Source organism: Chiloscyllium plagiosum, chromosome 36 (genome assembly GCF_004010195.1).
Source record: "Chiloscyllium plagiosum isolate BGI_BamShark_2017 chromosome 36, ASM401019v2, whole genome shotgun sequence".
Taxonomy (NCBI): Eukaryota; Metazoa; Chordata; class Chondrichthyes; order Orectolobiformes; family Hemiscylliidae; genus Chiloscyllium; species Chiloscyllium plagiosum.
This window is the reverse complement of record NC_057745.1, coordinates 19,492,882-19,517,082: the sequence shown is the minus strand read 5'-3', so window position 1 is coordinate 19,517,082 and position 24,201 is coordinate 19,492,882. Positions and strand designations below refer to the sequence as shown.

The following is a 24,201-nucleotide window of genomic DNA, read 5'->3' as shown; positions in this document are numbered from 1 at the left end:
TCAGGAATAGCAGGCCTTGATTTTCAGCATGCTACCCCAGCAAGGCAAAACATGGATGAAAACTATAAAGTCAGTACAACTTAAAGGCAAAATTTCTCCTGCAAATTATGATTTGTGCTTTAGTGTGCAAACAATAAAATAACCAGCATATGTTAAAACTTTGTGTGTGGTGAAGCTACTGCCATCTTCTCAATGGCACTAAGTAATAAAGTTTCATCAATCTGAGGCAAGTTTTTAACTGAACACCGCATTCTAAAATTGGCTTCTGATAATGCTGACTTCTCAAGTTGCACAGCTATGAGCTACAAATAGATTTCTCTGCTGACAGTGACGAAGTAAGATGTTCAATACAGTACACCTAACAATGAACATAAAAAACAACAATAATGCTGTAACTGAATACTGACCTACTTTTTCCCTTAAAGTCATTCCTTCATATCTGCCAGTTTCTCATTCTCTACCACATCTATGGAAAGAGAGCAATTTTTCTGAGCTAATTCCCTCAATTGACGCTAATCACGAGAGTTATTCTTTTCCAAGTAGTCAGCAAGTTAACATAGATGTAAAACAGTTGTCATATAATTAATTATCCATTCTCAAAGCATGACTACAAAAATACATTTATGAAGTCATGAATGTGCATCAATGCTAATACTGTACCTGATGTCTCATGTAATGCTGAACATAAGCATTTCCACTTTTAATGACCTTAAGGCAAAAAGGGCAAAGCAACTGCTTGGTATTTTCATGAACAACGCGGAAATGGTTATCAACATCTGAATACACTGATGAGCGGTAGTTGCATACCTAAAATGGAGTAAAACAAAGGGAATATACTGTGATTTTTAACAAAAACGTTTAAATGTTCTTTTACAAAAAGCAGCTGAAAAATTACCTGACAAACATATGGCATTTCCCCTGGTTTATGATTGTCTTTCATATGTTGCAGAAGTACTTGCTCAGATTCATAGGACAACTCGCAAATTTTGCAAATTGCTAGAAGGCAACCAAAGCACAAGAATACAACAAATTACACAAGATTTGCTTCTGCAGGTATTTTCCAACTTATAAATTTTGCTACAATAAAAGAGAGATAACAGATGGGTTGCATCATCCAACTTGGAAGAATCTGATGGAACAAAATATTTATTTTAAATGTTACCAAATTCCTGTGCATTCCTCAAAGTTGTGGTGTTTTTATTTGCATCAACTTTGTTATGAGTAAAATTAAGACTTCTAACCTATTAATCCCATTAACATCACTATTAATCCCACTAAACCACAAACAATTTCTTCCTTCTTTTCCTTCTGCTTGGATTCAGCCTTTATATATTTGAGGCACATACAGTAACCTCCCCAGTGTATGGTACATATGGGTAATGGGGGCTGCCCGTGACCCATATCTGCAGTTGCATGATAAGAACTGGTAGTGTTTGGGAGAATGCAACATATTGCTACCAGAAGATGAACGTACATTTTAAAATCGAGAAGCTAGGGCAGCTCATAAATACTGGTATAACTGGCTGCGATAGATGATTCTGTCTTTACTGATAAAGTAAATCTTGAACAAGCTTTTATACAGCATCTGATCCCTTCCAATTGCTGAAGTCCCTGCTGTCCAGATCCCAAGCATCTGAAATTGGAATCTAAGATTCAATGGGGAATTCAGATGCTTGGGATCTGTGGAACGGGGAAAATCTGCATTATCAGAAGTATTTAAATTATTTTCTTTGTAGAACTAGTTGTGTTGCACTATGATTTAAAAGCTATTTCCTTTGTATTTCCCACATTCTTTTTTTGCAAGGTGATTTACCTTTGAATCTCCAAAATGTATTTCTCCAATACATTGCAGATTTTCTCCAACATACTTTGCAGTTCTTATTCATCAAGTGCAATTTTATTTAAACCGACTTTATTTGGATTCATCTCCCTTCTTCCAAGCAATATCTGATTTACAGCAAGTTCAGTTATCTCAATATAACATCTTTACCAACATACAAGGTCAGATTAGATCAAAAGTGTTTGTCTAGCTGATTCTCTCCAATATGCCTTTTGCAAAACAGTATCACAGCATGCATTCTCATGTGCAAGAATAAACTGAGCATCAAATGCAACATAATATTACATTCCACCACCTTTAAAAATCAATCTCTCCATGAACCAGACCTTTTAGATACTTAAAGACACTGAATTCAAACCACAGAAACAGCACCATTCACAAAAGTGAGCTGGAATTAAGATCCTATCAGATATTGGTAGTCTGCAACCTAATCTCTGCCTGATAGCATCATGAGGGATGTACAATGTTCTTTACTAATATTTCATTTAGTGGTGACATGGTGATTTTATTCAAATTTGGGCAACAATCACAGCTTCATATTATCCTTTCACTTCTGGGATCCAAATTTGAATTTAGCAGACATGTGAAGATGAAAATCTACTTTTTTTGTTGACCAGAAGAAATCCACATGAAATGGGTTTGGTTAGAGTATCATGCCCCCCATGGTTTTATACACCTCTTTAAGATCACCCCTCAGCCCCCAACACTCCAGGAAAAACACAGAGTGCAATGTATTTTTAGGCAGACTTAGAGTCATAGAGATGTACAGCATAGAAATTAGGTTCTTGATGTTATTGCACCCATCATACAAATATTAATTTACAACAAATTTCAACAGCAAGGTATTTGAGAAGAAAATACTCATACTAGTTAAACAAGTTCAAGTTGAAGCAACATTTCCACATCACAGTAAAGTAAATCCAAAGGTGACACTGGATACCCAAAATGGACAAACATTCAATTGCTGACTATATTGACAATCTAACTGAACTTTTCTGTTCTCAAAGTAAAGAAGGTCATGTTACAAACAACTTTCAACAAATAATAATACTGATAATGCAACCAAAGTTTTCCAACTAATTTAAGATATCCTTCTAAAAAGTTAAACGTTCCAAAACTACAAGAGTCAACTCATCCATGCCGACCAGATATCCTAACCTCATTTAATCCCATTTGCTAGAACTTAGTCCATATCCTCCTAAACCCTTCTTATTCATATAGCCATCCAGATGCCTTTTCAATGTTGTAACTGTCCCAGGCTCCACCACTTCTTCTGGCAGCTCATTCCACCCACGCACCACCCTGTGTGTGAAAAAGTTATCCCTTAGCTCCATTTCGAATCTTTCCCCTCTCACCCGAAACCTATGCCCTCTAGTTCTGGATTCCCCCAGTTCAAGAAAAAGACCTTGTCTATTTACCCTATCAATGCCCCCCATGGTTTTATAAACCTCTTTAAGATCACCCCTAAGCCCCAACACTCCAGGAAAAACACAAAGTTCAATGTATTTTTAGGCAGACTTAGAGTCATAGAGATGTACAGCATGGAAATACACCTTTTAATTCAATTTGTCCATGCCGACCAGATATCCCTACCTAATGTAGTCCCACTTGCCAGCACCCGATCCTTATCCCTCCAAATCCTTCCTATTTATATACCTTTCCAGATGCTTTTTAAATGTTGCAATTGTAATAGCCTCCACCACTTCCACACACGCATCATCCTCTTTGTGAAAAGGTTGCCCCTTAGGTCTCTAATATATCTTTCCCCCCTCACCCTAAACCTATGCCCTCTAGTTCTGGACTCCCCCACCCCAGGGGAAAGACTCATGATTTTTATAAACCTTTTCTGCATTATCTTGGTTTTAGTATTAACTGAAGAAATACCAATGGATGAAGATTTAAAGGTACTAGAACATTGTGGAGGTGTATGTCATTTGCTGGGCCAGCATTTATTGCCTATCCCTAGTTGTCCTTGGAAAGGTGGTGGTGAATTGCCTTCTTGAACTATGTAGTCCATTTGGTGTAGGTGTCGTCACAATGCTGTTTGAGAAAGTTCTAGGATTTTTACCCAGCAGAACTGAAGGAAAGGTGACATATTTCCATGTCAGGATGCTGAGTAGCTTGGAGGGGTATTTGCAGGAGACAGTGTTCCCATGAATTTGTTGCCCTTGTTCTTCCAGATGGTACAGGTCATGCATTTGGAAGGTGCTGTCTAGGATCCACTGGTGAATAGTTGCAGTGTGTCTAGTAGACAAAGCAGACTGCTGCTTCTCACCATTGGTGGTGGATGAGTGAATGTTTATGGATATGGTGCCAATAAAGTGGGTTGTTTAGTTATTAGGAAAGTAAATAATCTGGAAAATGAACAAAGATAAGTTTATTATTTGGCAACTTATGCCAGGTATATCTTTCTATATTTTTACATTTTGGACAAATGTGACTGTACAAGAGTTTTTTGCAAAAATATTGGGCAGAAAAAAGTAGAACAGTATGAGCACAAAATTAGAAACATAGTAACAACAGCAGGCCTTTCAACCCTCAAACCTATTGATATTAAACTGGCTGATCTCTATCTCTATCTCAAACCTTGTTACCCTGATTGAATTCATCACCCTCGAGATCCTTATACAGTACAAGAAAAACATTCCCTTCACAAGACCACACTGCAATTAGCTAATATTTTATTTAATGGTGACTAAATTACATATGCACAGTGTTTCACATTGATACAAACTCAGATATCAAAAGAACTAGTTGCATAAAGATTTTCTATTTCAAAATTCTCAGCACAGATAAAACTGGTCCGAGGAGAATTGCAGACAAAAAAAAGATCATACGATGCAAGGGCTCAAACATAAATGCAACTGTGATTCCATTTACCGATGTATCAAAATCTTAACTGGAAAATATAGTATTCTCAGATGCAGTTTCCCTTGACTGGAAAGTCTGCAACTAGGAGTCAATCTCAGTTAAAAAAAGGTCTGTCTTTTACAACTGAAATGAGAAATTGCTTCATTCAGAGATTGTGAATCTTTGGAGTTCTTTATCCAAGAGAGCTGAGACAACAAATATATTCAAAAATGAATTTTGGGCTCTATGGGAAACAAAGAACTTAGGAAGGGATGGCAAGTGATTCTAGCGCAGATGTCTGAGATCTCACTGAATGAGTCAGGAAAGCATTTCTCCCATATGTTAATGTTGAAAAATACATTTTTAGTGATTCTCAACTATGAATCCACAGTGATAGATGACAATCTCCAGGATACATGGGTGAACTACTGTCAATGGGAGAAATGCAACATACCAGCAAATGGATAAAATACAACAAAGTCTGCAGGCCCTCATGATATGCCAGCTGAAATTTTCAAAGCTTATAATTTTTGCTCATATCCATAGTTCATACATTTGGGAGGAAAAACAACTCCCCCAGCATCTCTTCACCCTGACTTCAGGAATGCATGAATTGTAATTATCTTGGAGAAGTGAGATAAATCAGTCTGCAGAAACTATTGAAGTATCTCTCTTTTTCTTCCAGATAAACCACTAGAATGGTCTTTGTTGCCAAACAAACAGAAGTAAAAGAACAAGAATAACATCAAGAACTTACATTGATGCTTTCATTCAACCAGACCAAAGTATTTAAATTCATAAACCATGAGGCTCTGTGAGTTGTGCTCCAGCCACCTGAAGGTCCAAGAAATTTCATCACAATTCTGTAACTGCCTCATGATGATATGACTACTGAGAGTGGGGCATCTGAAACAGGCACGTTCAATAATCAAACTGGGGTCAGAAAAGACTACATGATCGCTCCCATACAATTTACAATCTGACAATCAGCCATTCACTTCTCAAAGACCAAATGCCGCCTAGAGAGAATATTACATGCCATCTGCATGCAAAACTCTAAGCTTCAGCAGTCTCTATGGCAAAACTAAACTGATCATCTTCGGCATACCTGACTTACATCATAAAATAACTACAGTATGGTTGCCCACTCTGCACCAGATTATCAAGCCAGCCTCAATCTCTTCAGTTCTGCATACAAAAATCTTAGTATATGCTTCAATGTTGCCAGACCAAAACTCATTGCAACCCAGCTTTGGTCAGTTAAATATTTGCCTCCCACATATGCTGAAAAGATACTCTGGAACATGTGGAGTACTTCCCATAGCCACCTCTCTGAAACAGCTACTTTGAAGAGGAGACCCAAGCCTTGATCAACTCCATTTGTTCAGCCTTCTGCAAACTGCAGCATAGAGTCATATGTGTTACTGGATTTTAAAAGGCAGTTGATAATTCCATTGTAGCCTTTACCCTGGTATCTGAACTCAGCAAGCCTCACTGAATGAATTTTGTCAGGTAATTGTATGGATGCTGGATCAAGAAAGAAGTGCCACAGCAAGGCTGCCTCATTCTGCACAATCGGGTCAACTAATCATGTAAAGCAAATCATCCAGCTGGAGAAAGAAGCATGACAACAGACTAAAAAGATGTAAAGCTTCACAAGAGAACAAATTAAAACACATACTAAAAAAAATGCCCTGTGGTATTGCAAAATGAAAAAGACAGAAACTAATGGGAGAACACATATGGCATGCATTGTACATCTACAAATCATTTTATTTGGATGAAGTATGATTCCACTACACAGTGAAAGTATAATTATCCTAAGTAACAGACCAAACAAAACAGGATAATGAATATGTTATGATTACTGGATATCAAAGTCACTTTAACAAGAAAGCTGCACTATTACCCTCGATATGTGGAAATAAAATTTGTCATTTAAAAGGTAGAATGAATTTACACCATTCACCAAACACATGCAATACACTGTGTACAACTTCTACATTTATGACAGGTTGTCATAGCTTATGCAATTACAGACCAAAATAAAGGTTAACCAATTGAGAAAGATTTATCGTATTCAAGAAAGCACATGGCTTCTCATTTTCAATTAATGGGAATTTCAATATCATCTGCAGATGCAGGTCTCCAGGGTGAAGACTTCTGAAGCATGCACCTTTTTTTTTGCATATTATTATGAGTTCTTGTCCAGTGATTTTTCTAGCTTTCAATTGATACGAGGCATTCTTACTATTATTCATTATTTCAAACAGAATACAAAATAAAATCCTAAAGCTCAATATCCTACATATTTTATCAAATTTGCAATTGCAATGCAGAAATTTGTCATTTAACACCATGCTAAAAAGATACCTAACACTTACTTGTTGACTCATATGGACTGTGAGCAGTTTCAATGTGGCACTGTAGCTGAAAAGGTGTGGGGAACTGACGATGACAATGCTGACAGGTAGTGTGGTTTTCCCAGCTCTCACTGCTCTGCTTCTCTAACTCCATGTGATGCTTCATGTGATTCATAAACCTAACAATGACAAGGCAACTAATTAAACACTTATCGCTATGACACAGCTTTAAACATTATATTGCAAGGTGAAATAATCTTCAAGTAACTAAAACTATAGTCGATTAAACTTTGCAAAATGCATTACATATAGTTTTATACTTGACAATTTTAAATTTTTCATAATTCTTAAAGTAAGTCAACACAAATCAACCAATTTTATCATTTTTAATCAACCTTTATTTAAAAATGTAAAAGTTCAGAAGAGATCACTTCAAAGAGTCTTACTAGACAAAAGGTGACAGACTAAATATTGGAAATGCGGAGTTAGGTTTGGCAACATTCAAGCTAAGACTTCTTAAAAAAAATTAATTCATGAGATTGAACGTCATGATAGGCGAGCATTCATTGCCTATTCTTAATTCCCCTAAGGGCGGTTAAGAGACACATGTGGGCCAGGTCAGATAAGGACAACAGTTTCCTTCCCTTTAGTTAACCAGATGGACTTTCCCTGACAATAAGCAACAATGATTTGGAGACGCCGGTGTTGGACTTGGGTGTACAAAGTTAAAAATCACACAACACCAGCTTATAGTCCAACAGGTTTATTTGGAAGCACTAGCTTTCGGAGTGCTGCTCCTTCATCAGATCACCTGATGAAGCAGCAGCACTCCGAAAGCTCATGCTTCCAAATAAACCTGTTGGACTATAATCTGGTGTTGTGTGATTTTTAAATAAACAACAATTTCAGCATAAACAGTAGGTGCTTAATTCCAGATTTTTGTTTTAAACTGATTTCAAATTCCACCATCTGCCATCACCATGCCATACAGCCAACATTTCAGATTGATAATCTTTCAGTAGAACTCAATCCACTTACTCAGCCACAAAAACTGAATACACAAACTCTAAGGAGAGATATACCAGGATTGGAGGCAGTCCTGAGAAGGTTCATTAAGGTGCTCTCAGTTATGGAGGAATTGCCTGATGAGGACAGGTTGAAGCTTGTACTCTTCAGAGCTTAGAAAACTGAGAGGAGACCTTATTAAAACACACAAAAGTTTTAGGGGGCTTGGTAGGTTGACATGGACAGGTTGTTTCCCCATATAAGTCTCAGACCAGGGGACTAAATCTCAGAGTTGGGGGGAGGTCACCCATTTAGGACAAAGCTGAGAAGATTCTTTGAAATACATTACTGCAGAGCGTGGCAAAGGCAGGGTTGTTAAATATATTCAAGGCTGGGACAGACAGATTTGTTATCACTACATAATCAAAAGTGGTGCGAGAATTTCCAGATTAGTTATAATCTTAATGAATAGTGGAACAGACTCAATGGGCAGAATAGCCTACTTCTCCTCCTCCATCTTACAGTCTTAAATGCTGCTAGGCCAACTGAGATTCTACTACATGTGCTTGGTTTTTGTTTTAATTCTAGCATCACTGGTATTTTGTTGTTGTAATCAACACAGAATCTTCTCATTGCATCAGAATCCTAAAATTAACTATTTTTATGAGTTGCTGAATTTACCACAGTTTATATTTTGTATTACATTATTAGTGAAAGCAGAAAACATTATTAACTAAATCAACTGAGTAATTCACTGTTCATTATATAAGAGATACAAAATTTTGCTTTATGAATCCAGATTAATAGGGCTGGATTTCCAAACAATGGGAGGGAAGTTACAATCAGAAAACCCTGGGAATTAACAAATGTATAGCAGGTAGGTATTTTCTTAAAATAGGAGCAACAGTACGCCATTCAGCCCCACACACTTACTCTACCGTTCAATAGGTTCATGGCTAATCACACAACTTAGTACCTCTTTCCTGCTTCCTCTGCATACCCTTCGATGCTTCAGCCCAAAAAAAACTATACCTAACTCCTTGAAAACATTCAATGTTTTCACCTCATCTGCTACCACTCTCTGGGTGAAGAAATTTCTCCTTATCTCAGTCCTAAATGGACCACTCCTGTACATTTAGACAGTCACCCCTGGTTCTATACTCCCCAGACACTGGGAGCATTCCATGTGTGTTGACTTGTCAAGTCCAGTTATAATTTTACAGGTTTCTATCAGACTCACTCCTCATTCTTCTAAACCCCAGTGAAGATTATCCCAATTGATCCAGTCTCTCTTCAAATGTCAATCCTGGCATCACAAGAATGAAGTTCTTGATGAGAGTATAGCATGGTTAGGGATGATTTTGGGATGGTTAAGCAGATATCAGGTGCAGATATCAGGTGTGGATAGAACAGTCTGGATTACAAAAAGGCTTGCTTGATGGGCTGGGAAAAACCCTTCGGCTTCTCCTGACCCTCAAGCAATGCTGGCAATGCAAATTAATCTTCTACACAGCAGTTCTCACCTCCCTTTACGTTTTGTGTATTCCCATTCAAGGAAGTCCAGGCAGCCAGCATTATAGTTGGAAGAGAAATGCATGGTGTCTCACCAAAATATTTAAATAAATGAACCATGAATTTGGGAGAGGGATAATCCCTGACCTGCCTTCACTGTACTGACAATGTGAGAATTCCAATTTCAGATTTTAAAACAATTGTTTTAACATGCTTAATTCAAACCACTCAACCTTGGTCCAGTTAAAATTACTCCGAGGATGGCTTTAAAAAAAAGACCGTAAATGTTAAAGATCTTTTCATACAATTATTAACAAATATTTGAATATTTGCTGAATGTATTAGTTTGTCACTGATATACAAAACTCATTCCCATGCTTATGCTTCTTCAACTTTATTTACAGTAAATCCAAGCAACAAAATATTTTGTCAGCCCAAAACAGAATGAATATTCTCCATCCATTTAGGGGAATAAATTATTTTCCTAATTTCCATAGAAGTTGGCCGTGTCAAAAGTTTAGTGTTCTCAAATGTGCACAGAATACTTCAAATAGTAAACAACTAAAACTGTTCAGCCTCCAAAAAAATTACATGCTTCTTGATGCTTGCCTGAGCAGGACATATCATCACTTACAGGCTGCATAGCTTATGGAGTTTTCTCGAACCAGGCAATGAAGATTCACACTTCTAAGACAGTATAGTCAAATCATTTGAATAGTTTCAGGGTCAAGGCAAACATTTAATAAATTGCATCGCCAGAAATCAGTTATGTTGCAGATAGAGAGGAACTAGACTGAGTCAACTGCAAAATGCATATTATATTCAACTGCACGTTTTCAGTGTTTCCTATTTTAATGCTTGTACTTGCTTAGAGTAATATACAATGACTAATCAACAATTAGTCCTGAATCATTCTTGAAGTTCAACATTGCTGCTAACAAAAAGTCAGTTCTTTTGTATATGACATTTTATAGTTTGCTGTTCGAATTGAAAGGACAGTCAAGAAGCTATGACGTTAGGAATTGAGGGGAATCACCAATGTCACTTAAGGAAAAGTAGTTACATTAACAAACAAGTATTTAAACAAATAAATGACCAAAATCAAGCACGTTAAAGATGAAAAGAGGGGAACTGTAATTAATACTATTAATTCCTCACTTAGAAGAAACTGACCAAAATAACAGTCTGCTTCTACAACGGTTTACTTTCTACTTCATTATTTCTCAGTAAGAAAACACACTCATTAGCTTCCAGATGTTCTCATGACAAATCACTAGCACATCCACCTAGTTCGATGCTTCTAAGTACATATAATAGCAAATAAAATGCCCTCAATTATATGTGGCTTTTGCTTTATTGGAGCAAGTTCATTCCACCTATTGTAACTACTCAGCCCAGATTTTCATGTAGTCTGTGCTCTCAAAAACCATACCCATACTTCAATTTTCACATTTTGCTATTTCAGCTTCCCTTAAAGGATTCTTATTCAGAACAACTATGACCTTAACTGCCAACAAATGACTATGAAACAAACGGGTGTAGCTGCTAAAACAGCTTACAGAAGCCTTTTTGCCACATTTTCAAGTAAAGTTATTCAATCAAAAGAACAGTTCTTGCACTATATAAACTACCAACTATTTTTTACCGCACATCCCTGAAGGGAATTCCACTGAAATCTGCTGATAATGCTATCAATCTATAAAGAAAATGGTAATGAAGACTGTGGAGCATTGTACCATATACTCATAGTGCAGTGTAATCACCCTGAAGGGCACTTCAAAGTCTGCTCACCAAATTCGGTTATCTGATGGCATTTGCGTTTTAATTTCTTTTCAGCATTATGTCTCTTAGTACCATAATAGCATACCATCAAAAAGCAAAAAGTGTCTCACAGTAACTGGAGCAAAATTCAAAACATTCTTTACACTACTGAGTTCACTTACATACACCATTAATATAGGCACCTAATTGTGTAAAAATATAATTAATTTAGCAATCACTTCAATGCAAATGGTGAAATAATTGTGCAAAAGATTTAGAACCATATACTTTTTAAAGTGCCTTTTTTGTTCCGTCAGTCCAACATTTTGGTGAAGTTGGAAGCTAATCAGTATCCAGGATTCTCCATTAAGCCATTCTGTTAATGATTATTTGGAGGTTATTAAATATGGCCCATGGTAATCAACTGCTGATTTCTCCATCTTGTGGGGAATATTTTGAATCTACTGAATATTGTGTAGCAGCACAAAATAGTCACACAAACCTGCATTCCACGATGACAAGATCAATTTTAAGCATTTGATACTTTTCCATTAATCATAAAGCATCCACAAACATTCAACAGTTTCTAAAAATAAAGTGCTTTTAAAGTTGCATCTTGAATCATGAGAACACACTGCCCTTTGCCTTTCTTTTATCCAGTTTCAGAAATGTGCTGTTATGATCCCTGCTAATGTTATTACCAGACAGGTCAGATCCTAGAATGAAAGTTGGCGAGACAGATCAAATTTGGTAGATTAGAGTGGTGCTGGAAAAGCACAGCAGGTCAGGCAGCATTCGAGGAGCAGGAAAATCGACGTTTCGGGCAAAAGCCCTTCATTATTTTGTAACAAGCACACAATACTACAGGTTTGGTTTTAACAATAAACCTGTTAAAACCAAAACAGGTTTATTGTTTGGTTTTAATTTATTATGCATTTAGAAATTTATTATGCAACTGGAAACATGATAAAAAAGAATAAACCAAGCCATCTGCACTGAACACAATTTGAAAGATTTTGAAACACAATAAAATCACAATTCCATCTACCCTAATACAAACACTTTATGTAACTACAAACAACAGAAAGCATTCACTTCCCTTTCACATCAATAAGCTTAACTTAACTGTTTCCTTTAATACCCAGTCATGAGAATTGGTAGCCTCTTTCTGGATCTCTCTCTCAACTGAACGGAGATCTTCTGAATATTGAATAACCCTTTCAGAATTCTCACCAAATGCTTCTGGTTTAAAACTTCCTTACTAAAATCCTTCCCATAAGGTAATCTATTTCCAAACTTTTCTGAATGAACCCATTTCTCAAGGAAACATTCATATCCAAACAAAATTCCTGTGAACAGAGAAAAGCTTTCCAAACAATGAGTTTTTGCGTTAGCAAAAAGAAAATTTCTGATCCTTCTGAACAGAAAGTGAATGCTCTTCAATGATTCAACTCTCCCAATGCAAAAAAGGCCCATCACTACCCCAGGAAGTCTCCCTTTCATAATGGTTTTTAAAAAATCATGGCTCCAGAAAGCCTGACAAGTTAATCATTAATTCCCCTCAAACACACAAAGGCTAAAACTCACAGGCCACAAGGTCAAAATCCAAATACTGAATAAAAAATATCAAACTATATATGAATCACACCCTTACATCACAATTGGAGGTAATCCTATTTATGTGCATCTTGTAATACAAAAACTTTTACAAATGATCCTGTCCATCAAGCATTAATCAAGTTGTCCAGTTATTTTGGGAGCAGCTGAAAAGGAAGGTGGTAAGAAGTAAAATTACACAAAACACAGGAGAGCAAGTTACAATAATTCCTACTTTCATCCCCGCACTCCTCCTGATAACTGCAAAATAGCAGTGGGACATGTATTGTTTTACAAAGTAATATAATGCAAACAGTCAAAACTTGAGTATGATAAAGATGGGGTCAGGTATGCTACTAAAAAAGGATATAGTATCTTACATGACATTTAGAACAAGTTTACTTATATTGTTTAAAAATGCTAACTTGAAATAAATTACCTGTTCTTGGGAATGCTGAACTCCAAATTTTAGGTAAAATGAGGACACTATCTTTACACATGAAACAGACCTACTGACAAGATCTCTGGAGAAATATTTTTGAATGACATGAAGAAGCTATTGCATGTACTTGCCCCATCTACTCTGTGCTGACCATTATTATAATGTACACCTAGAAACCTGAACCTTTAGGACCTAGTAAAATGGAGATTTACTGAGTTATAAGAACAGAAACAGACAACAGCTCCAGTCAATTCCAAAATTGTATAACAATGAAAGATAGGATGAAATGCAGGGAGACAACTTCCCACAGCTCATAAATCTAAAGTTTCTAACTAAATACAGAATGAAAATTATCATAAACAATAATGGCACCCAATACAGAGTAGTTCAGGTGAGAGTGTAAACTGCAGTAGTGCACAGCTGGTGGAATATCCAAGGATAGTGTGTGTTGGGATCAAGGTTGTTAAAACATTTTGTTTTTTTCCTCCTGTTCTTAAATTTCTGGTTATTTTAAATTAAATACAGATTTAATGGAATTATAAAATGATAAACAATTAATTAAATCAAGTCTGAATTTCAATAACATTCTATTTTAGAAATATGGTGAACAAGTTATATTTAGGTTGTTAATTTATGCAGGGATAGATTTCAGTACCTTATATTATTCTTAAGGATCTTTAGACAGCTATAGCATTTGAAAGTTGTATTTGTCTTCTGATCCTGTTGATTTAGGTGGGCATTGCCATCATCTTTTCCATAGTAAAAGTCATTGACCAACATAATAAGTTTCCCTTTATCGATCTCCAACACCTTGTTTGACGATTGTTCGGATGATTGCACAGAACAATAGCTGGACACCAGATCTGGACAACAGAACTCAACAGGTACAAACAAATTGTGTTATCTATTTTCTGAGGTTTCAAAGTAAATAATTTTAATATGATCACAATGGTTGAATATAATGCAAGTTAAAACAAACATATGTCATGGGAACAAATGTTGGTTAATTAAGATACATAACCATATTCGTGACTGATTTGAAAATGCTGCCTTATAAATTGTAATTATAAGTTAATGCTCAAACAATTGCAAGCACAAACTATAGCACTCATTCTTTTTCTTTGCTGAACAAATAATCAAAATACTTACAACCATATGCTGCCGTAAAGAATCCAGGACATTGAAGTGAATGTTACACTTTGGACAAGCCCTTGGGACTGGTACGCCATTTTTAATATTACTTTGCGGTCCTGTCAAAATAATTTCATTATTTAATTTTAACTAAGTACTTCAACATATTAGTGGAACCACATTCTCATTATAAACTCCATGGAATGTGCATTAACTGCATCAATTATCGATGTAATATTTGCTGGAAAAAAGTATGCACAAATCTTCACTTTGATACAAAAATAGACTTGCCTTGTCATTCTTCTGACTAAATCAAAACCTGGGGTGCCCAACATAGGCCTGAGTACCAGTTTGTCATGCATTGCTATATATCCTGTGATGCTGGTGTTTAAAATACAGACAAGTACAAATGAAAGATTCCACAAGTAGCTGCACCTCTCAACAAAGACTCACTCTCCCTCTCTCTCACAGACATTTGCTACTGACTACTAGGAACAGAACTTTCTGGGAATGGGGAAGCGGTAAGCAATGCACAAAGACCTGGAATCCAGCAGTCCTGGAGAACCTGGGACACCCTAAAGGACAGCAGTAAGGATGGGGAAGACAGAAACCTCAAGCTTGTCGGCAGGGGAGATAGAGTCCAAGTGCTTGAGAAAGAGCACATGAATGAAGATGTGTACCCGAGTGAATGAGGGTGGAATACGCATGTGCAAATGAACAGCTGAGATTACGAGGACAGGAAAGCCAAGAAGTAAGGCCACGAATCATGTGTGAACCAGCATTCGTTGTAAGGGAGTGAGGATGTGAGCACCTGCATGAATGACTGCATGTCTGAGGTGAGCAAGCAAGGGCACAAACCTGTGTGCACTCATTCATAAGGACGTATGCACTTGAGACAGAGATAGACATGCCCACAGGTACAGCCCCACACCCTTCAGCTTTCCCAAACACCAACCACCCACTGGTTTGAAGATGACAAGTGGCTGAAAGGCAACTTTGTTTCTGTCCCTGATTTTATTAATTCTGTCAAGGCTAGTGCAGAACGCATACCATACAGGTGAACTCAATTTCGTGTTAGTTAAACCAAACTCCTTAGTTCGGCCCTAGACCTCTCCCAGTTTCCTAATGATCAAGACTTAGGGCCTAATCTGCTTCTCAAGCCCTGCTTCCTTCAAGAATGTACAAAAAAAAGGTTAGCCATACCTCTTGTCACCTTATAGTGGTCACTTTGATTAATACTGCATCTTGTTGAATTATCAATTTCTTGCTTGGACTTTGCATTGCTTAGCAAGTTGTTTCACAATGTCTACACACTCAGTTTTTTGAGTTCTTGTTTCTTGTTGTGTCAAACTTCAAGCTCAGTGAGTGGAAATAAAATTGAAGCAAGCTCGTCATGCAAAAACATTTGAAACCTCTAATCTATAGGAGTCACATAGCCCAGGAAAGTTAAATTCACTCTTTATTTGATTTCTTTCATGATCTGAGCATGTCAATGGAGTGCAACTGAGAAAAGAGAGCATGTGTTGCAGCACTGCAAGCTTTAACGATCAAAACTTGGGATAGAAAATGTCTCTGCAATGTCTTGATGAACACCAGCAAATTGTACACTGACTCTCTGTTTGTTGCATGATTAATGAATGTTACGGGTAGAGAAGAGGTGTTTTGTTTGCCCACAACAAAAGTCATTAAACCAAAAATAATTCATTCATTGTGTGAAGCTCCTGAGAAATTTTGATGGGAAAAGTGCTTGATAAGATCATCTTTTCTTTTATTCAAAACAAACATAAATTATCAACTGCGTTTTATAGATTTGAATTACTCCATGAATAATATTGTTTCTTTCAGACGGGCCCTACAAACACAATGCGTTAGGAAAATACAAAAGTGAAACGATTGCCTACAGAAAGCTAACTTCAATTTATAATGATCATGATACTCAACATAGAAATGAATACATAGGAGAGACAGTGGTGGAGTGGTAATGTCACTGGATTAGTAATCCGGAGGCTCAGCCTAAAGGTTGGGGACTGGGAGTTCAAATGGCAATAGGTGGAATTTAAACTGAATGAATAAAGTGTAAAGTTGAAAGCTAATCATTAGGTAATGGTGAATCATCGGTGACTGTTGTAAAATCTTCGGTGGTTCATTAATATTCTCAAGGGAAGGAAATTTACCGTCCTTACCTGGTCTGACCTATGTCTCACTCTAAGTTCACAACAATGGGTTTGACTCTTATCTGCCCTCTGAAATGGTGAAATCAATCACTGAGGTCAGAATGGGTCACAAATGAGTCTTATCAGCAATATGCAAATGCAATCTAATAAACAAATAAATAGAAGCAGCTGAAATTCTTTCAACTAGCATTCAGAGCTGATCAGGTTCAAACCAAACTCTCAGTTGTCTTTTTCACTGAATGGCATTGTACCTATCTTTGGTAGTGGGGCAGAAGACAGCAAGGGAGGAGGAGAGCAAACAAGGGTCCAAAAGAAAAGAAAGAACGAAACAAAGGAGAGGAAAAAGCAGGGAAAAAAGGAAACAAGAAAAGAAAGGACAATCTATTACAATGCAAGAAAACAGCTATAGAGATTCCCCATTCATTCTCAGAGGAAGTGCAGCAATCCATCTAAATTTGTAATGCAGCTGTTGTTGTCCCTCACATTTTCTTTCCATTAGATTTAGAAGGAGTTGCAACGGTACGGTAGTAATAGTAGTGATTGTAACAAGGTCAGCCAGGTGGACCTGAAAGAATACGAATTCTCAACTGGGGCTGATAATTTGGTCCAATCAGGGAGTCCTAGCTGACAGATATAAACATGAGTGCTTTCACTGTGTCTTACACCTGCACACACACAACATAAATACTGGGGAAAAAAATACTGCGGTAGTGTGGGGGGAGAAAAAATAAAGAAAAATTAGGAGAAAAAAAGAAAACAAAAGGAAAAAAATAAACAGAAGTGTCGGGTTCTGTTCACTCTGAGAGCTGGCTCTGAGGGAGCTGGCTCAGTGTCAAGGACTCTCCACATATATATAAAGGGAGGCTTGGTGACAGGATACTGGTCTCTGTGGAGTTATTTCACACTTCCCCTTTGCTATTCATTTGTAAATATTTACACATGCTCTTCATTCATATTTTATTTCACTGAAAAAAAAGAACAGGAGTGCCAGAGTTTCTGTTCAAAAAAAAACAGGAGTGCTTTTACTGTGTTTCACACCTGCACACACACAACATGGATGCTGGGGGAAAAATAAGCACAACCGCAGTTAGGCAGTAGTGTGGGGGGAGAAAAAAAAGAGAAAAATTAGGAGAAAAAAGAAAAAAAGGAAAAAAAAACAGGAGTATCAGATATTCGAAGGAGCTGGATAAAGAAACAGGAGTGCTTTCACTGTGTCTCACACCTGTGCACACCCACAGTATGGGTGCTGGAGAAACAAATAAGGATTACCACAGATAGGCGGTAGTGTGGGGGTGAAAAAAAAAGAAAAAAATGAAAAAATAGACAGGAGTGTCAGAGGTTCTGTTTAAAAAAAAGAAAAAAAAACAGAAGTGCCTCCTCCGACAACCTGAGCCACCTCCGGAATTTTAGTTTTGCCCCTTTTAAGGACATAAAACGGTGAGCCCTGAAAAGACTGCTGCTGCACACTGTCCACCTCTTTTCCCTCATCCACCGCCCGGACACACCTTGGCATGCTCATTTGCCATTGGGCGGTGGAGATTCCCAGTGGAGGGCTCTCTACATGAGAATCCTCCCCCTTTTTCTCAGGGATCTGGGGTGGAGAGTGCTGCACGCAGCGGTCCCCTGCAACCGCAGATTGCGGTGGTTCACGAACTCCCAGCCCAACTGCTTGTTCTGTGGTGTCCGTGGACCATGTATACATTGGGTGTGGGCGTTTGCACTCCATTTTTGATTTTCTCGAAACCCTCCTCCTACCGCAGTTAGGCGGTAGTGTGAGGGTAATAGAAAAAAAATAAACAGGAGTGTCAGGGGTTCTGTTCACTCCGAGAGCTGGCTCTTAAGAAGCCAGCCCAGTGTCAAGAAAAAAAAATAAACAGGAGTGCCTCCTCCGACAAACTGTGCCCAACAACCTGAGCCACCTCAGGAATTTTAGTTTTGTCCCTTTTAAGGACATAAAACGGTGGGCCCTGAAAAGACTGCTGCTGCACACCGTCCACCTCTTCTCCCTCATGCACCGCCCGGACACAGCTTGGCATGCCCATTTGCCACCGGGCGGTGGAGATCCCCAGTGGAGGGCTCTCTACGCGGGAGTCCTCCCCCTTTCTCTCGGGGATCTGGGGTGGAGGGTGCTGCACGCAGCTGTCCCCTGCAACCACAAATTGAGGTGGTTCACGGACTCTCGGCCCAACTGTTTGTTCTGTGGTGCTGTGGAGTCCGTGGACCATATATATATTGGGTGTGGGCATTTGCACTCCCTTTTTGATTTTCTTAAAAACCTCCTTCTCTGCTTCTGGTTGCATTTCAGTCCCACGCTCCTGATCTTCGGGCACCCGGAACGGGGGGAGGGGGCAAGTCTGAAGACCTCCTCGTGGGTCTGCTCATGGGCTTGGCCAAACTGGCCATAAACAGGTCCAGGCAGCAGGCCATGGAGGGGGTTGTTAGGGCCGACTGCCTGCCCCTCTTCCGCAGTTACGTTAGAGCCCAGGTGCCTCTGGAGAAGGAGCACACCGTCTCCACCAACACCCTAGAGTTGTTCAGGGAGAGGTGGGCACCGCAGGGAGTGCATTATTTCCCCCTCCAACTCTATTCTGATTTAATCCCTGCCCTCCCCTTCACTGTTTGATCACGCAGCATTGCCCTTTGATGTGAAGGGCACTGCTTGTCACTGGCCACTCGGGTATTTCCTTTCTTCCTGGTGGTGGAAATTTGAATAAAGATTCATGCACCTTGTGTCTTTCACTGTGTCTCACACCTGCACACACACATGGGTGCTGGGGAAAAAAATAAGCACTACTGCAGTTAGGCGGTAGTGTGGGGGTGAAAAGAAAAAAAAAGGAAAAAAAACAGGAGTGTCATGGGTTCTGCTCAAAAAAAACAGGAGTGCCTCCGGGGAAAAAAATAAGCACTACTGCAGTTAGGCGGTAGTGTGGGGGTGAAAAGAAAAAAAAGGAAAAAAAAAAACAGGAGTGTCATGGGTTCTGCTCAAAAAAAACAGGAGTGCCTCCTCCGACAACCTGTGCCCAACAACCTGAGCCATCTCCGGAATTTTAGTTTTGTCCCTTTTAAGGACTTAAAATGGCGGGCCCTGTACAGTCTGCTGCTGCACACCGTCCACCTCTTCTCCCTCATCCATCGCCCGGACACGCCTTGGCGTGCCCATCTGCCACCGGGGCGGTGGGGATCCCAAGTGGAGGGTTCTCTACACGGGAGTCCTCCCCCTTTCTCTCAGGGATCTGGGGTGGAGGGTGCTGCACAAAGCGGTCCCCTATAATCCCAGATTGTGGTGGTTCACGAACTCCCAGCCCAACTGTTTGTTCTGTGGTGTCCGTGGACCATGTATGTATTGGGTATGGGCACTTGCACTTTCTTTTTGATTTTCTAAAAAACCTTCTTCTGTTTTTGGTTGCACTTCTGTCCCACGCTCCTGATCTTCAGGTACCCGGTACGGAGTGGGGAAGGCAGGTCTGAAGCCCTCCTTGTGGGTCTGCTCCTGGACCTGGCCAAACTGGCCATAAACAGGTCCAGGCAGCGGGCCATGGAGGGGGTTGTTAGGGCTGAACTGCCTGCCCCTCTTCCGTGGTTATGTTAGAGCCCGGGTGTCTCTGAAGAGGGAGCACGCAGTGTCCACCAACACCCTTGAGCTGTTCAGGGAGAGATGGGCACCGCAGGGAGTGGACGGTATTATCTCCCCCTCCAACTCGATTTTGATTTAATCCCTGCCCTCCCCCTCACTGTTTGATCACACAGCATTGCCCTCTAAAAAGGGAACTACTTGTCACTGGCCACTTGGGTGATTTCTTTCTTTCTGGCGGTGAAAACCGAATAAAGATTTATACACCTTGTGTCTTTCACTGTCTCTCACACCTGCACATACACAACATGGGTGCTGGGGAAAAACAAGCACTACCGCAGTTAGGCAATAGTGTGGGAGAAAAGATTTGGTGACAGGATGCTGGCCTCTGTGAAGCTATTTCAGTGCCAACATGGGAAATTTGCTTGCAACAGTTGTCTTTGAGTTGGGAGTAAGCATTTCTGGCATCATGCCATTATTTGGAAAGCTTGACTCATTGATTCTGCCATTGAAGACTTGACCCAGTATGTTGTAAGAATCCATTATTTTGTCTGGACAAATAACATTGGGGCCGATGAAAAGCAACAAGTAATTCTCCTTGACAGCTTGTGGACCTGCAGCTTTTTCAGTAATGAGGAGCCTAACTTTCCCTGAGGCATGATAGTAAAGCCTTTCAAGAGTTGACTGAAGTGTCCTCTAATTCTGAGATGCTATCAGTTTTATACAGCAATTCAAGCAGGAGAATCCCTCCTGAGATTTTTGACTAGGTTAAGATGACCTGGCAGAGGCACTGTAACCCTCAATGAAATGCTGAGACCATTTAGTATTTAGCATTAATGATGTAACCATGCAAATAGTTAAAGCCCCACTGGACTTCAAACAGGCACAACTGGCTTGATCATTACAGAATGTGGCAAGTGCAGTATGTATCCTGAACAGAGGGACTCTTAAAAACCTCAGAAAACCCCCAAAATAAAGCCAAGCCTTGGCCAAATGGTCAAAAGTTTCTGCAGGATCCGGGCTGGTAAGCTATTGCAGTTGCTGCCAGTATATGGACTCAAGACGCAAAAGAGTCCCATGAAACCTAAATTAATTAAGAGAACTACAGGCCGATATCTAGAAGAGTGCACACTCTGGAAAGTCCACCTACATCTGTTTGGGAACAGTAAAATTGGTTCTGATTTGGATGTTGCTAAGCAATCAAAATAAACAGCTGTTTAAATGATCGCCTGGTTCTACTGGAGGTCATTGCTGGCATGACCATTTCAGTGATCACAGAAGCAGTCTTAAACTCTAGAATCCAATCCTTTAGTTTATACAAGATCTCAGCTAGACTGAGAACCTATACCATGGAACCTTTACAGATTAAGGGCACAACTTTGGTTCCAGTCTCTTCTGAGAAGCAGCTGATATAATTACCAATGATTGTCATAAAAAAACAAGCCCAAGCTTGCTGGGGCAAAATTGGTTGCCTCAAATGGCTCAACACTTTTCAAATAGAAATTGGCTGTTTGAGTGAAGTCCTAATTAACTACTGGGACATTTTTCAGGAAGGTAAAGGGACCATCAAAGAAGGCAAGGCCACCTTGTATGTTGACCAGGAAGCAAGTGCATGATTCTGCAAGGCCAGCCCAGTGCCATTTGCCTTTCTGACAAAAGTAAAGGTAGAAATCAGAAGGCTGGAAAGCGAAGGAATCATCAAACCAGTCCAGGTGCTGAATGGGCTACACCAGTTAAACTGACTGTGACGCCCGATGGGTTGGTTTGTCTTTGCAGGAATTTTAAACAAATGATAAACAGCTTTTCACAGCTGGATAAATCTCCAATCTCTCGCATAGAGGATTTATATGCAAAGGTGGCAAGGGGACTGTCCTTCACAAAGTTCAATATGGGCCATGCCTAAGTGCAATTGCAATTCGACATGGACACCCAGAAGGGTTTGTACCAATATATGACACTGCCATTTCGGGTATCGTCAGCCTGCGCAATGTTTCAGCGGATAACATTTTACAAGGTCTACCCCAGGTCAAATTTCTCTCAATATGTGCGAATAAAAGGCAAGACCAATAAGGAGCACCTAAAGAACCTGGACACAGTGCTTAGACGCTTTTCCCAGACAGATGTACATCTTAGAAGGGAAGAATGCATGTTCCAGGCACATCCAAGTGACCTATTTGGGCTAGAGAGTTGACAAGATCGGGTTACATCCATTGGAAGAAAAAGTCCATCTTCCATGTCTGTATCGGAGCTTAGGTTTTTTTCTTGGGCTGTCTGAATTTTTATAGAAAATTCATACATAACCCAGCCTCCATCATGGCACCTTTGCATTAACTCTTTAAAAAGAGTCAGCCTTGAAAATGGTCACACAGCCAACCACAGTTTTCAAGGAAGTGAAGAAATGGTTATCATCGTCTCAGGTGTTACCACACTATGATCCCAAGCGAGAGCTGGTATTGACATGCTATGCCTCCACGTACGACATCAAGGTAGTATTAACTAAGAGGTGCCCCAAAGGAGAGGAATGCCCAACAGCATATGCATTTAGGACTTTGGCTAATATAGAGCATAAATACATCCAGATAAAGAAGGACAGTTTAGTGGTCATATTTAGAGACAGTAAGTTCCACCAGTACATTTCCAGATGTAAATTTATAATAAAAACTGACCACAAATCCTTACTAAGTTTACTTCGAGAGCAAGGCAGTGCCGCCCATAGCTTCAGGCCAAATTTAGCAGTAGACTCTAATTCTAAGTGTGTATAAGTACAAGTTGAACACCGACCGGGAGGCCAAGTAGCAAATGCAGATGCGGTGTGCTGCCTCCTGTTGGCAGATACATCACTGGCGGTACTGTCACTGGAAGCGGCTGTAATGGTTTTAATTTCTCTGGACACTGTTCTAGTCAAAGCTGACAATGTAAGATTTTGGATGCAGAAAAATCTAGTCCTGGTAAAACTGAAACAGCTGGTGGTGACAGGGGAAACCAAAGGGCCATCACAACCAGAAGTGAAACCTTTTGGACCCGGAGACCAGATAACCGTAGAGGATGGCATTTTAACATGGGGAGCAAGAGTGATTGTCTGGAGCCAAAGTCGCCGCCAGATACTGGCTCAACTCCACCAGGGTTATCCAGGGATTTCCAAAATGAAGAAGCTGGTGATAAGTTATGTTTGGTGGCCAGGATTTGTTGCAGACATAGCCAGCCATATTCATGGGGCAGTGCCCAGAATGCCAACAAGGACAGAAGTTACTGCCAGCAGCTCCCGCACATTTGTGAGGTTGTTGAGCTAAACTCTGGACTCAGTTAAGTGTTGACTATGCATGACTTTTCATGAATTCAATGTTGTAAATCATTGTCGATGCCCATTCAAAATGGCTGGATCTGCACAGAGTTCATTCTTCAAATATGGGATCAATCATAGAAAAATACGTGCATCCTTTATAATACAAGAACTGGTCACAGATAACGGGCCATCATTTACCAGCAGGGAATGAGTGTTTCCCGAAGTCAAATAGGATCCATATAAGGACAGCTCCAGACCATCCATCACCCAATGGACTGGCAGAAAGAAAGAACAGTCCAAACTTTGAAACAGATTTAAAGAAACAGCCTGTAGTTTAATTCAATACCTAACTGTGGCAGTTCCAATTTGATTATTGGACCATCCTGATAATAGGGATAGCTTCAGCAGAGTTGTGGGGAGTAATGGGGAGAAAACTCTGCACCAGATTACACCTGATCTTTCCGGACCTGGGGGAGGGGGTAGAAATGTATGCTAATGTTGGATACAGACTCTACAAAGCAAGAGAGAGTTTACTTCATGTGGACAAAGTTTGGTGTAGGAACCACTGGAATGGTCCTGCATGGTTGACACAGTGAGGTCCAGTGACGTATATGGTTCAGGTAGGTGTGATGATCCTGAACAAGCATGTGGACCACAGGAAAGCTGCAAACTC

General features: G+C 39.6%; 1 protein-coding gene across 5 annotated transcripts in view; it reads right to left on the bottom strand.

Annotated features, from left to right (window-relative positions):
* znf280d (zinc finger protein 280D) overlaps positions 1–24,201 on the bottom strand; it is a 128,279-nt gene that overhangs the window by 39,009 nt on the left and 65,069 nt on the right. For 4 of the 5 annotated variants that reach the window (XM_043677474.1, XM_043677473.1, XM_043677472.1 and 1 more), the window contains 5 exons: positions 14,519–14,619; positions 14,025–14,245; positions 7,075–7,232; positions 896–1,008; positions 661–807 (listed from right to left, as the gene is read on the bottom strand). In XM_043677474.1, the coding sequence (XP_043533409.1) occupies positions 661–807; positions 896–1,008; positions 7,075–7,232; positions 14,025–14,245; positions 14,519–14,619 (740 nt within the window). The remainder of the gene's footprint in view (positions 1–660; positions 808–895; positions 1,009–7,074; positions 7,233–14,024; positions 14,246–14,518; positions 14,620–24,201) is intronic. The other variant, XM_043677476.1, reaches the window with a different exon arrangement.